The sequence below is a fragment of the Colletotrichum karsti genome (assembly GCF_011947395.1).
Source record: "Colletotrichum karsti strain CkLH20 chromosome Unknown Scaffold1, whole genome shotgun sequence".
Lineage (NCBI taxonomy): Eukaryota > Fungi > Ascomycota > Sordariomycetes > Glomerellales > Glomerellaceae > Colletotrichum > Colletotrichum karsti.
Genome location: NW_024065901.1, coordinates 37,574 through 52,290, shown reverse-complemented (window position 1 = coordinate 52,290; position 14,717 = coordinate 37,574). Strand labels below are relative to the sequence as shown.

At 52.0% G+C, this 14,717-nt stretch overlaps 5 protein-coding genes across 5 annotated transcripts; 3 read left to right on the top strand and 2 right to left on the bottom strand.

Annotated features, from left to right (window-relative positions):
* Window positions 1–205: 205 nt before the first annotated feature.
* CkaCkLH20_00013 (u3 small nucleolar ribonucleoprotein imp3) lies at window positions 206–1,084 on the top strand (the record flags this gene model as incomplete). Its single annotated transcript, XM_038882733.1, has 6 exons — window positions 206–274; window positions 343–369; window positions 425–460; window positions 518–541; window positions 627–826; window positions 889–1,084. 6 exons carry the CDS (start codon window positions 206–208, stop codon window positions 1,082–1,084), a joined length of 552 nt encoding a protein of 183 aa, XP_038751438.1.
* Window positions 1,085–2,529: 1,445 nt separating this feature from the next.
* Window positions 2,530–3,373, top strand: CkaCkLH20_00012 (glycosyl hydrolase family 61; the record flags this gene model as incomplete). Its single annotated transcript, XM_038882732.1, has 2 exons — window positions 2,530–2,624; window positions 2,680–3,373. The coding sequence occupies 2 exons, from the start codon at window positions 2,530–2,532 to the stop codon at window positions 3,371–3,373; spliced, it is 789 nt and encodes a 262-aa protein (XP_038751437.1).
* Window positions 3,374–5,411: 2,038 nt separating this feature from the next.
* On the bottom strand, window positions 5,412–7,171 carry CkaCkLH20_00011 (adenosine deaminase family protein; the record flags this gene model as incomplete). Its single annotated transcript, XM_038882731.1, has 2 exons — window positions 5,412–6,306; window positions 6,357–7,171. The coding sequence occupies 2 exons, from the start codon at window positions 7,169–7,171 to the stop codon at window positions 5,412–5,414; spliced, it is 1,710 nt and encodes a 569-aa protein (XP_038751436.1).
* A 3,528-nt stretch (window positions 7,172–10,699) lies between these two features.
* CkaCkLH20_00010 (putative dipeptidase 3) lies at window positions 10,700–11,704 on the bottom strand (the record flags this gene model as incomplete). Its single annotated transcript, XM_038882730.1, has 1 exon — window positions 10,700–11,704. One exon carries the CDS (start codon window positions 11,702–11,704, stop codon window positions 10,700–10,702), a length of 1,005 nt encoding a protein of 334 aa, XP_038751435.1.
* A 909-nt stretch (window positions 11,705–12,613) lies between these two features.
* Window positions 12,614–14,240, top strand: CkaCkLH20_00009 (pantothenate; the record flags this gene model as incomplete). The annotated part of the gene is made up of 4 exons (XM_038882729.1): window positions 12,614–12,818; window positions 12,871–12,892; window positions 12,955–13,346; window positions 13,462–14,240. The coding sequence occupies 4 exons, from the start codon at window positions 12,614–12,616 to the stop codon at window positions 14,238–14,240; spliced, it is 1,398 nt and encodes a 465-aa protein (XP_038751434.1).
* Between the last annotated feature and the right edge of the window lie 477 nt (window positions 14,241–14,717).

Sequence of the window (14,717 nt, the reverse complement as noted above, 5' to 3'; positions counted from 1 at the left end):
TCGGGCGGGCGACGTGATCTGTCGCGGAGCTTGAAGCTGTCACGGTAATTTTTTGGTAGGCGGACGGAATGTTCCGCCCCACATTTACGATAAGACCCCGATAAGCATTTGTCCCGCCTTAGCTCCAGAACTTTTCTTTCTCCAGACAACAAGCGGTTCAACATCACCAAATCGTATAAGGAAATCGCAACACTGGTAGCCCACCATGGTGCGAAAACTCAAGCATCACGAGCAGAAGCTTCTACGGAAGCACGACTTCATCACCTACAAACAGGTACCGACTCCGACCGTCGCCGCATAGCCGACAGACCTGGGCGCATTGGCTAACGATAGTTTCACCAGGATGGCGACCATCGAGATGCCGCAGTGGTATGGCAGAACCTGACAAAGGGGGGCTACGCGACGAATTCTAACGGCTGAACAGGTGCGCCGATACATGATTCAGAAGCCTGAGGATTATGTGAGTGTTTTCGCGATCGCTGGCGGGCTATGGACTGTTGCTAACGATACTTTGCAGCACAAATACAACCGACTCTGCGGTGTAAGTTCGGCACCGGTCGCCCCGATTCGAGACACTTCGAAAACGGAACTCCTAATGTGATGGAAACTGATACATGGCTGCGCAGTCTGCCCGTCAGCTAGCGCATAGACTGAGTCTCATGCCCCCTGAAAGCGCGGCTCGTCGGAAGCACGAGAAGCTGCTCCTCGACAAGTTATACGACATGGGCATTCTCTCCTCGGCATCGAAGCTGTCAGCCGTCGAAAACAATGTGACGGTGAGCGCGTTCGCAAGGAGGCGCCTCCCAGTCGTCATGACTCGTCTCAGGTACGCAAGATTCCAACGATGCCACCGAGTCTGTAAGCTCAAATGCTAATCATGACTTGCAGAATGGCCGAGACCGTTCAGGCGGCGACGAAGCTCATCGAGCAGGGCCACGTTCGCGTAGGCACGGAGACATGCACCGACCCGGCATTCTTGGTGACTCGCAGCATGGAGGACTTTGTCACATGGACCGTGGGCAGCAAGGTCAAGAGGAACATCATGAAATACCGCGACAAGCTGGACGACTTCGAGCTGTTGTAACACGGGACGATTTTACTTTCGGATGAAGGGCCTGCCGCCAGGGCGGGATCTGGTCTTCGACATTATCTGGCGGTGTTAAGGAGTAAAGGAGGATATCAAAACATTGTTTGTTTGTTGTGAAAGAAAGATCTGCACGGAGTGCGATACCGAGTCAGCGGCCACAAGGACATGGTGCGGATTACCGGGAAATCGGGGACGTTTCCGATGGTCAGCAATCTGCATGGAACGCGAAGAATTCCTTTCGAACTTCCTTCGACGGCAACGACATCATCAATGCGAGCCGCTCGCAATCAGACTTGGGTGGGATCTGTCCAAAGTGTGCGGCTTTGGCTTTTCCCTTCGACGAACGGCGGGCGTCCTCAAGGCAATTGATGGCTATTTTCGCCTCTGTCAGCCCGTCAGACTCAGGAAGGAAACTATGTTGAGGAGGAATACGAGTTAATCAGTAAGAAAACGAATTAGAGAACATCAGACTTTCGTCGCAGAAGCACGTCATGCTGGCTAGTGCGGCTCTCATTGAGGAGATGAACACTTTGTGGAGAGATGAAACGGTCTCAAAAACTTTGGCCATAATATCAGCTCAAGCAATATAGGATCGGACAGTCGCATGAAATTGGGGAAGCTGAATAGTCTGAACGCGGCAGCCGAGGCCAAAGCCGAATTGGGAAATTGTTGAGACGAAAGAGCGCCGACTGCGAAGAGTCAAATCGCAGAGGCTCGAATCCCGATCTTGTCCGGGGTGGCCATGCTATCCGAAGCCCGGAACCAAAGTTTCCTACCCACAACAGACAGGAAAAACGTGAAATATCGTCGGAAGATAACTCTATGAGGCTGAGTAGGGTGCTGGCACGGCCGCCTTGGAAAAGGGAACCCGCGTCGAAGACTGGATCACCCCCGTCTTGAAACAAGGCACATGACCAAGTGATACCCAGAAGCCAACGGTCTGGAAGGCGAAAATCCGATTCTTGCCAATCACAGCTTGGATCCCGGCCGGTGCCTGAGGTCATCGTCGCCTCTTTTGTGTCTGATGTTTTGCACCTTCTTTCCTCTGAGGGTGCGCTCGAACATCAGCGCAACCAGGGGGAGGGGGCTGAAGAAATCTTCTTGAAGGGATGAAGGGGGTCGGCATGCTTTCCAGCCGCGAGTTGGCCTTGGCCCCCGTGGCTAGAGAGGCAATATAATAGATGACCTTCCGGAGTACCGCCATTTTGACCGGCCATTGCATTCCGGGTGAAGCACTTACACACTCTTTGATAATACACAACATAGCGCGCTGGTCGACTATCACGCTCCTTAACCGTTCTCTAAGATAACACATAATCGACGACGATCGTTCCAGTAAACATAGTGTCTTTCTGGGAGGATCACCAAAGATCAGCCAACTCTTTCCCAACGTCTCATCAAATAACCGTATCACACGCGACTCGCACGAAGAGTTTTTCACGATGTCTGCCATAAAGTATGCCTTCTTGGCTACAGCAGCCCTACAAGCTGTTAGCGCTCATGGGACAGTCAACGGTATTATGGCAGATGGAGTCTTGTACGCGTGGATCTCATGCAACCTCTCACTCTCTCGGGTCACTAACAAGTTGCAGCTACGAGGGTTACAGCCCGCAGATGCAATACAAGAAGCCGCCACCACAAGTTGTAGGCTGGTCCATCCCCAAGGACCTGTCCAACGGCTTCGTTGCCGTCGATAAGTACGCAGACCCAGACATCATCTGCCATGTCGGCGCCGAGCCCGCACCCATCGCCGCCAAGGTAACAGCCGGCTCCAACGTCACCGTCTTCTGGACCGACTGGCCCGAGTCTCACCACGGGCCCATGATGGACTACCTAGCCCCCTGTAACGGTGACTGCGCCAAGGTCAAGAAGGAGGATCTCGAGTTTTTCAAGATCGACGCCGTCGGCCTGGTCGATGGATCCAAAGCGCCGGGGAAGTGGGGTTCGGACGACATGCTCCAGAACAACAAGTCGTGGACGATGACGATTCCGGCAAACATCGCCCCTGGACAATACGTCCTCCGCCACGAGACCATCGCGTTGCACGAGGCGGGACGTGAGGGCGGTGCGCAGAACTACCCCCAGTGTGTCAATCTCGACGTCCAGGGTGGAGGATCCGAGAAGCCCAAGGGCGTCAAGGCGACGGCGCTGTATAAGTCCGGCGACGATGGTATCAAGTTCAACATCTACAAGGACAACCTCGAGTACCCGGTTCCCGGACCGCCGATGATGGGCCAGGAACAGAAGCCCACCCGACGCAGGAGGAGGGTAACCGTCATCTACTGATTGATGGGAGCGATTGTTCTCCCGATGTATGACTTGCGTCTCGTTTTCTTTCTCTGTATTGTATTTGTACGGATTTACATATGACTGGCTACGCATGATGGGATGTACGGAAATCACTCATTCGGCTCAACAGACTGTGGCTTGACACGCTGGACGTGCATGTCTGTTTTCTTCATCCGAGCCATTTTGTCCCCCTGGTGCACATGACGATGGCATATAAGCTGTGTATAGAAAGCGGTCCTGCGAGATGGAGTCACGGGCAAGCGAGCATCCATGGACGTGTACAAAATGTAAAATTATGTATGATCAACTGAAAGAGTTTCTTGAAGATACCGGACGGTACTAAATCATCTTCGGTCACAGTGCAAGTGTTTACATTCACGTAGTTTGTATCGAGCTGTGAGAATGATATGTTGGTCCCCGACTAACACAGTATAAGAGCAGGGTTGTCGCGGCTGTACTCAATTTCAAGAACTCAATCCCGGTGCTGATCCGAGAAACATGATCTTCAAGTCCGAGTCCGAAGGCTTCGGGCCCAGTATTTGTTTTTGATATGAGTTTCATAAAACATATATTCCCCGAGACGCAGCCGGTAGCCGAACGCCGCCGTGGGTCTCTCTGTCCATCCTCTCCGGCCCCGACCTTGGTGCCCAGTGGTGGTTGACATGGCTCACACGGATGTCCGTGAGACACAGCACCGCAGATCCCTGGGTGTGGGATGTAAAATCTGAAGCACGGAGGCCCCAATAACACATCTTGTTATTAACCAGCAATCGTGTTCACTGAATTTTCATTCGCGCCCGCTTTCGTATCGCAGATCGTCCCTTACTACGCACGATTCCTTGCCTATATCTCTTCGCCTCTTATGTTTTGTTTCTACGGAGCATAGGCCGAGCAACGGCCACCGAGGGATAAACGGTGTCATTGTATGATCTACCGTGTATCATCTGCAACGGGATCGTCCCCGAATCGCGGCCAGTAGGCTAATGCCAAGAAGTGCTTTGTAAGTTGGCCGGCTTCGGTGATGCGACTCATGAGAGAGTTGTGGCCCGTGTACGGCCTCCCACTTGCCCGAACAAGACTCGTCTGCCCGAACTTCTCGTCCGATGGGCTATTTGATTGAACTTCATTTAGGCTGATGTCGAATGTCGAGTCTATCAGGAGTTGATGGGACGTATGATGGGATCTGGTCAACCATCATCGACCATCGTCGCACTATCGACGCAACAACTACTTCATCGCCTCCAACCTTGGGACTGACAGAATCCATCAAGAATTGATCAAAGGAGTGACTTCCTGAAATGGATGGATCGGAAGGTTGGGCTTGAGACACCCGCGTCTTCAGGAAGTCGGGGGCAAGTCTAAGGCGTCTGCAGAGCTCGCTTGGCTACCAGCTCGTTCCTCCTCCCGAGCGAGCGAGGCTTGGTCAGCACATCTGGCATGGATGGCGAAGAGAACAAGATTCTTTCCTCGGAACGTGCGGACCTCGCATGACGCAGTGGCCGTGAAATTCAAGTGGCCTTCGGATCCGACCCAAGAGTGTCTCGGCCATGGCTAATGCGCCTGACGTTGATTTCTCAGACTGATTCTTTAGGCAGTTACTCTTCTTGGGAGGTTTGTCTCTTGATACTTTCTGCACGATCCATGAGTATCTCAATGCACCTGGGTCCGGCAGTCCTCGGTCCGAGGAGGCAAGTCGGGTATGCATTGGGGCCACGGCTCACTTCCATCCTCGACGTAGCAATGCTCGTCCATTCTTGCCCACTCGTTCTTTGCTCTGTTGTATGCGAAATCCATTGAAACCCCGTTTATCCGCTGTGTTGAACTCCAAAATCCTGGCAGGAACTAGTTGATGCTGACCCTTTACTGTTGAATCCCCCTTTTTTGTTGAAACTCCGTTGTAGACATGCTTTCCGCCCGCGTACCTTTACTTGTTCCCCGTTTGCCTCGAAACCAATGAGGCTCCCCGCTTTCCCTTGCAACAGAATACCAAGAATGAAAACCTTCAGCAGGACACTTGAGCTCCCGAACTTTCTCCTCATGCTTTTTCAGACTCGTCTCCGTACTCCTCGACGATCCAGAGGCAGAACTTCTCCCACTCGGTTGCCCACTGCCTCAGTCGCTCAGCCTTGACTCCAGATCCAAGGCTCGCCTCCTTGACGCCTGCAGTCCACTCCGCAGGGGTCTCGTCCTCGAACGCGGCCCAGCGAACACTGTTCTCCGCGAGCGACCCCAACCCCTCGAGGCCGACGTTCTTCCATCCTTGCAGAGCCTGCCAGTAATCGTGAGACAAGCCCTCCGTGTCCTGGCCGAGCATCGCGGGGTCGTCATTGCAGAGTGTGCAGGGGACACCGCGAGCCAAGAGCGCAGGCAGCGGGTGCGACATGATGGAGCCGCAGAGACGAAGCACCTCGTTACTGATGGGGCAACTCTCGACGAGAATACGCTTGTCCTTGACCATGTCGATAAGCAGCGGGTGCTTGTAGAGCGAAAAGCCGTGACCGATTCGGCGCGTGCCGAGCAGCACGGCGTCAAAGAGGTTCTGGTCCGTGTCGTCGCCATCGCCGAGCGTCTCGCCGGCGTGGAAGAAGAAGGGCAGGTTGACACCCTCCTCAGCGCACTGCTTGCGGAACCAAAAAAGCTCGGGAAGAAGATCGCGGAGAGGGCGGCCCAAATCTTCTTGGCCGACCAAGTCGTAGCCGGCAATAAGGTGTGGCCAGGCAAGCTTGGTCGTGATGCAATTGTCCATGCTCTGGATGATCTCACGAGTAGGCAGGATACGCAAGGTGGTCCAGATTGTGCGCAGTCCCCAGAAGGTGGGGTTTGCGGACTTGAAAGCCTTGAGTTCTTCGTCGATGACCTGGAACATGTGGTTATAGTCCTTCTCCGGCTCTTCTTGACTTGTGCGACAATAGTTAAGTGGCCAGGTGAATCTGGCATCGTTAGGAATGGCCTGTTAAGTTCGATCAACAACTGTACTAACCTGACTTCAACCCAGTAGACGCCATCAGCCAGCAGTTGAGCCATGAGTCTCCGCAAGAAGGCACGCAGAATTGGCTCATAGTGAATGATCGTGTTAGTCACCGTGAAACAATCGGCGAATTTGCGCCAGATGGCATCGATACCATGGTGTTGCTCAACGCTGTCCGTCAAAGAGATGGTGCATCGTCCCTTCAGCCACTTGAGGAACCCGGCCCTGCCACCATGAGGAAACTCATCCGCCGCCTTGGTCAACAATCTGAACTCTCCAGGGACGTAGCTCTCATCCCAAACAGGCTTGGCGCTGGTCTCCGCGTTTCTGAATCTGAAGTGAACACCAGAAGTGGACAGAGCATTGTCGTTTGACAGAGGCTTGTCCGCAGCGAAGTGGATGCCGGGCTCCTTAAGCAGAACGTCGAAGAGGAAGTCGAAATCCACCATGGCATCCAAGTGGGAATGAAGCAGCGATCCCTTGGGCATCTTTTGTACGATGCGCCACAGGCGGGTCGTCTCGAGGCGTTGCTTCGCGAGAGTGAACATCATGCCCGGGAAGGGCGACATGCCCTCGCTCGTCGCTAGGTCTTCTTCGGCCTGAGCGTTCCATGTCGTCTTCTTCTCCTCCTCCCGGATGCGATCGACAATGGCAGCTGCCCGGCGGACGATCGGTGAAGAGTTGGCGCGGAACGAGGCATCTGAGCGAGACTTTTGTTCCTGGGCGACGAGCGCCTCGCGGCCGTTGATGTACTTGGCAAGGAAAGGGTCCGAAGTCGATGGGATATCCTGGCGGATCTCCTCCCATTCCTCGTTGGTGAGAGACATGATGCGTGATTGATGCGGGGTTGTGAGAGAGTGGTGAGATCTAGGTAGAGTGATATCTACGGAGGAAAAGGCCAGCTCTTTATCAAAGTCGCCTTATTCACGTATCTCAGACGCACCGCGATTGTGGATTCCGACGTCTGAAAGATAGACAGGGATCCGTGGTGTTGTTTGCTGTATGTCCGGTCAAGTCCGGTGCTGTGATGGTCAAAATGAGATGGGAAAGGATGAATCACCGGCGGTTTGCGGTGGAAAAAGACGGCGAGGGGCGACGCGGGGTTCGATGGTCAGTGCAGAAAGCCCCAATCAAGAGACCCACTCCGGGGCACCCGATCCGGCGAGCTGGTTAAGGCAAGAGCGGTGGGGTCTTCGGCTCCGGACGCCCTCCGGGAATTCTCCGTGTCCGGCTTAATTAACCATATTTCCGGCGTCGTAGGTCCGGGATTCACTCTGTTTAACCGCGTATGCGCTTCCTTTCCAGTTCAAGAATTGAACAAGACCTAAGCCATGTGGGGGCTGGCTTCTGCCCCTTTGCCAAGGCAGCCCAAATTAGAAATATCGATCGAGGATGATACCAGAGGATTTACCCATAATTGGATGAAGCAATGAATTTTGGTTGCGAGAACAAAATGCTTCAAATACTCGGATACACGGCATCTTTGGTATAGCTGCCCAGCCGCAAAAACAGAAGCGAGCAGTTTGCAATCTCTCTTAACCACCCGCCGAGCGCTTGATCCCCGTTCAACCAATTGACTACGGCTGCGCCGCTGAGATGCATCTTGTCGCTCCTGAAATGGAGTTTTCGGCCCGTGTTTTCGTTCAATACAAAGTCTGAGGAGTACTACAAAAACGAAGCGTCGCCCAAATAACGAGCTAGGCCGATAACTTTAAAACCTCGTTGTGCTAAGACCCGATGGCTGCTCACGCGTTTTGGTGGCTGACATGCCTCTTGTTGGTTTGGCGATTCGTTACTTGTGAGTACCATAATCATTCTCTCGGTTGTTTACCATACTTACACCGTTTTCAAGGTGTTGAAGCCCAAAGTTGCCAAGATGAATGGTTCTGGGTCAACACGACCCGAGATGCCGAAGCGTTGCGGGAATGCCGCGAAATTGACGGAAATGTTGTCATCAAACTAGGGGAGTCTGCTAACCTTGATATAAGCGGTGTAGAGGTCATTCATGGTACTTTGGCTGCATGGGTTACCACGCATGGCGACAGTCTCAACCTATCATCCACGACTTTGACAAGAGTGGGCGGAGACCTAAAACCTCAGGGTGGTGGCCTCCAAAACATCAGTTTCCCAAAGCTTGAGACTGTGGGAGGCATTTTTGAGATGTGGAGAACGCTTAACCTCGTCTATCTCGATATAACGGCTCTTCACTCTATCGAATCGACTTTCTACATCAACGCCCCTCGCCTCTCGACTCTCAGGCACAACGAGCTCCGCTATGTCGGCGGCAAGGAGGGACATAGAGCCTACGATATCACAGTTGCCGCTTGCGACCTTGAGTCAGTCGATAGCCTCTTCAACAATAACATCAAAGTCAAGAAGGCAGCCGTTTACGGTTGCCCCCGACTGAAGCGGGTCGTTGTTGGGTTTAATGAGACGGAAAGTCTCCAATTCGATGGAATTCCGGACAACGGAGACCTTGAGGTGATCCTTGGCGGCGACAAAACGACGTCGATGAAAATCGGGGATCTTTGGCTTACTTCAGTCAACAATTTCAGGAGGAACCCTCGTCTCAAAAACTTGGACGTCAATGAGTTCACCACTTATAAGAATAACATCACTCATCTTCATTTGCCGTTCGATCAGCTCCAACGGTTCCGCATCCAAAACGAAGCAAACCTCGTCGGGATTTCCAACGTACCGCAAGCGATGAATTGGCGCAACTTCAGTATCAGCACCAGATTTACCAAGAGTATTACTTTGGCGTCTACGAATACGACCGACGAAAACGGCACGACGGTTAGATCCTGGTATTGGCCGCAGAAGGATATGTTTGATATTGACATTGGGTCACACAACGTTTCCAACTCTTTTTTGTAAGTTACTCAGGAAGTTTAAACAACTTTTCTGATTTCAATGGGCTTTATGGGCGAATGATTCACTGACCATTACAGTGAGTCGTTTCCCGGGTATTATGACAGCGCCGCCAACGAAACTAAACTGCCACGAGTCGAAGGAGACTTTCGCGTATCACCTCGGAACCATAAAGAATTTGATTGCAGACATTTGGACAGATTAGCTGAGCGTGGGATGTTTCGGGGCGATTATTACTGTAATGGGAAAAGCGCTGCTTTTTCATGGAGGAGACAGCCAGTAACAGTTGCATGGCCTTTAGTCCTCATCGCTGTGGTCGTTTGTTTATAAAATGTCAGTTTGATAAGAATTCTTTCGCATCTTAAACAATAATTAGTCCGTTCCCTTAGCTTATAAGTGGCTGCATTTAGTTTAAAAGTCAGATCTTCCGTACGAGTACACCGGTGACTCAAAAGTCAAGAAAAAGTAGCACTGAGTTTACCAGCTAATGGTTTGACATTTCTATAAGGTGCTATGTTACGAGGGGATCAAGAAATGAAGCATCTGCTCTGGACCTCCCGCCGAACGTGCACCGATGTTTTCTGCCGGTTGATCTCGGCCCTACTCCGTGAGCCCCGGATGGCGAAGTCGGCCGCTCTGCCCGGTGTCTTCAATGTTACGCAGGTGAACATAGTCGCTCTCCACAGTCCCATTTACACACTCCAGATCCAATGGTGTTCTTTGAGTGTCGCTAGGCGCAACCATATACTGGCTATACGGTTCGCAACGCCATGCACGATGCCGACTAAGAGAACATGTTACCAAGCCGTCCACAGATCATGAGAAATATGTACTCACAGATGAAATAATCAATGCACTTCGAGAGAATTGGTGCCACGGAAGCATAGGGACAACTTGACCAAATGTTCATCAATCCTTCTGGAATACCGTGCTCTCGAAGGATTTGAATAGAACCCTGGAATTGTAACCTAGAAGAATGACCATAGAAACATGCAAGACGTCCTATGCCAGATTCAATAAATGATCAAGTACCGAGTATAACTTTCGGTACTATCATATCCTTTCTCCGAGAGTCCTGAGACCGGAGACTGATGGCTTGCGCACGCGGATGCGATGGCACAGTTGATGGAGAGCCAAGGCTATCATGAATACGACATAAGTTACAAAAGAACCGCCGAACTCGTTATCCTGGAATTGATTGTTTGTAGAATCAAATCCAGCACAGGTGTAGAGGATGCATGTGCTTGAACTGGAGCCGCACCGAGACACAAGCAACTCATTCATTGTCAATCTCTGAGGATCTCACCTTGTACGAGCTGAAACGCCGAACAACCTGCTTTTCGGGCACTTCGAAGTGATTTTCTGCGCTTTTCTCTCATGTAAGACGATCATTTCGTGCATGTTGGAAGGATCCGAAATTCTGCATTCAACAGCCATCTCACTGATTCGGCATATTTGGTAGACCAGGCAACTCAATTGATCTCTCACGATTCAAAGATTTTCTCAAGATATCTCAGCCAATTCTCGCCCAATACTTTTCTCATCTTTTCCTCGCTCCAACCCTTCCTCGCCATGGCCGCAGCCAGCTCAGCCCGCTCAGCCAGTGGTCCCAAAGGTTTGACAACCTTCTGGCTTCCCCAAGGTGTTAAGCGCCGAGCATAACCCTTGTCTCTGTTGCACCACTCCAGGAACTCACTCGGCCTGGCGTGTCCCTCACTAGCGTCCGATCCAATCCCAACAAGATCCTCCCCGATCAGCCCGATAACATAGTCGACGACGTCAACGTAGTCGTCAATTGTGCTATCGTTCCCCTTTGGCATGTGAGGTCCGAACTGCGACAAGCCTACGAAACCGCCTTTGCTGCCGATGAGCTTGATCAAGTGATCCGACTTGTTGCGTGGGTGGTCCTTCAAGCCCCCAGGCAAAATGTGCGAAAAGCATGGCGGCTTGCCCTCGGGCGCGTACAGGATTACATCTTCAGAGGTCTGCGGTCCGACGTGAGAAAGGTCGCACACGATGCCGAGCCGGGCCATCTCATCTACGACCTCCTTGCCGAACCCCGTTAGACCACTGTCTCTGGCCTCTGAGTAGCCACAGCCTGAGTAATTTTGGGTGTTGTAGGTGAGTTGCATCTTTCGTACGCCGAGATCTCTGAAAACGCGGAGATAGTCGAGCTGGTCCTCGATCCCGGACGTGTTCTGCCATGAGAGCAACACCGCCGTCTTGCCGGCTTCCTTAGCCGCACGAATGTCCGCCACATTGTGAGCTTGCACGATTAGGTCTGAGTGCTCCTCAAACCATCGCTTCCACTGCACGACGTTGGCAAGACTCCCGCGAAGGCCTTCCCAAAGGCCACACGTACAAGAGACGCCGGTGATGCCGCCTTTGTGCCAGGACTCGAAGATGTCGCGAGACCAGTTGGCGATGTTCAGTCCGTCGAAGTGAACTGCCGAGGCGTAAATAGCCCGGGCTTCGGTTTCTGTTACCATGATGTCTGGTTTTGGGGGCTTGAACTGAGGCTTCAGTGTTGATGATGATGCTCTCAAGTCAAGTGCGACTACAGGTCAAGGCGACTTGAGTGCTTTTCAATGCCCGCGGCGTTCGACAAATGAGAGAAGCCTGGTTTGCATGCTGAAACCGCATCGGCACCGATCGGGGTCACCTCCGAAGATACGGTTCTTCGACTTGCTGTCGGGGAACGTCCGGTAGGAATTTCCAGGAGGGGAAATCGGCCCACTAACTTGACGGATCCTTCGATAACGCAATCGCAACGTCGAATTGAACCATCGATGAGTCCATCTGTGTAGTTTTGATCCTTGACGAGACAGAAATCCGTTTGAACATGCACAATGGTACATTCTGACCGTTCAGCATCGTCAAGGAATCTACGACGAGGTGCCCACTATCACGTACGTGCTCTGTCGCACGAATGCCGACTCACCAATCCGTCATCTCGGAACGCTCAACATGCACCCATTAAGATCTTGATGTCGTTCTTGAACCGATGGCTGATCCGCCTTCGCCGGCTGTTATCCCACGTGGATTTGTCGAGACCGATTAAACCCGGGAGCTTCATCAATACTAGCCCATCCCACGGCAACAATATACTATCAAGCACGCGATCTTAATTGGGTCCTGTGAAAGCCAGTCTCATGGGTCTTAATCGCCTGGTCAGACTATGAAGGGGTAGCTGTCGGGGCTTCTCCGACTGTGGCGGTTGACGCCATCGACAGTCGACAATCGACCACACCGATAGATCTCGGACTACCACCCTGAGCTGATCGAACTTATGTTTAAGAAAGCCGAGATCTTCTCGAACTTCTCGAAGTTGCCTCGAGCTCATATTGCGGTCGTGTTTATGTCTTCTTTAGAAACTGTGACGGCAGCCATACAACGACATGGACCAAGCTTCGACTAACGATGGCAAAGACGCCGTTTCGGTAACTATAGAACCGAATCAGCCTCAGCCGCAACGCTCTCTTCGCAAAAGAATCGCTGGAATTGTCTGGGATAGCTTGGATAAGACACCAGAACAGAGACGCTTCATCGCCAAGGTTGACTGGTGGATTCTCTCGTACTGCTGTGTTGCGTACTTCGTCAAATGTACGTCCATACCAACGTTCCATATCTCAGAGATTGCTGACCGTATTTCAAGACCTCGACCAGACGAACGTCAGGTATGAACAACACGGACAAACGAAACGCCATCATTGAAAGTAATACTGACACGAATTTTAAGCAATGCATACGTATCCGGCATGAAAGAGGACTTGCAACTCACCGGCAATGACCTCAATTACCTCACGACATTCTTCAACATCGGGTACATCATTGGTCAACTGCCCTCGCAGCTGATTCTCACCCGAATCCGGCCATCCATATGGCTTCCATCCCTCGAGCTCATTTGGAGCTTCATCGTCATGGGCATGGCGGGAGCCAAGAACATCCAAACATTGTGTGCCCTGAGGTTCATCGTGGGTTTACTAGAGGCCAGCGCGTACCCTGGTATCATGACCCTGCTGGGACAGTGGTACACGCCACAAGAGCTAGGCAAGCGTGCTTGCATTTTCCAGGCTTCGAGTTCCGTTGCCCAGATGTTCTCTGGATATCTTCAAGCTGGCTTGCTTGCTGGTATGGACCATCGTCACGGCGTCAGAGCATGGCAATGGCTCTTCATCTTTGACGGCAAGTCAACATCATCACAGCAAACTACACACTCACGATCTTGCTGACATGTTCTGCGCAGGCATCATCGGCATCCCAGTCTGTCTTTACGGCTACTGGGCGATCCCCGATCAACCAACTTCCTCCCGTGCCCGCTGGTTGAAACCCGAGGACCGAAGAATGGCCATCGGTAGAATGGAAGCTGTTGGCCGCGAGCCCATCCGCAAACTCACCTGGCGCACGATAAAGGACATCGCCAAGGGCTGGCCTGTCTGGTTCTTCAGCGCCATCTTCATCGCACACGTCCTCGGTATCCGCATCTACTCGTACTTCAACGTCTGGCTCAAATCCACCGGCCGCTTCACCCCCGAAGAGGTCAACCTCATTCCGACGGCGGGGTATGGTACTCAGGTGTTATTCACGTTGACCTACGCCTGGGCGAGTGACGCAATCGGTCTGCGGTGGCCACTCGTCATCGTAGCCTGTACCGTATCCATCATCGGCACGATCATTTTGAGCGTGTATCCCGAGGATAACATACCTGCGATGATGGCGGCGTGGATCCTCACGTTCCTCGAAACCGGTGCTGGGGCATTGATTATCACATGGATCAACGAGGTTTGCTCGCACTCTGCGGAACATCGTGCGGTGATTATTGGTGTCGTGGAGACGGCCGCGTTTACGTTCCAGGCGTGGGTGCCGCTGTTGGTGTACAACACTGGCGACGCGCCCAAGTTTCCCATCGGCTATGAGATGGCTACGATGTTCTTTGCGATCGAGATTGTTCTGACGCTGGTCATTCTGTGGTGTTCAAAGAAGTGGCCGGTTAAGAAGATCGAAATAGTCGAAGAGAGTGAATGATGGTCGTCGACGACATGATAAATTCAATGAAACCTACCGGTACTCCGACAATGATGCAGCCAGCATACCGATAATTGAGGCTGATGTGATATATAATCTGAATTATATCTTCTGCTGGCCGTTACGAGATGAGGTTATTCTCACCGTCATCATTGACTACCAAAATGTAGTTCATCCATTTCGTCAACGATACCAGAACATGGTAATTTGATACGCATGAAACAATTTGAGGTTCAACGGCTGACAGAGAAATTGACAAAACGGATATCTACGCATTCTCAATGCTGCTGGGCCTCTCTGGGTTAGCGACCAGAGGGAGATGTGAGACTGACGCTAGGTGAGACGAGCCATAAACATAGCATTGTGAAACATTTCAGTAGGATATTTTGAGTGTTCGTTCGCTTAAAGCCCGTAATTTGAATTCCATTGATTTGGTTGGATAGTTGGTGCCGCCCAGGCTGACAGGTGCATGACCAG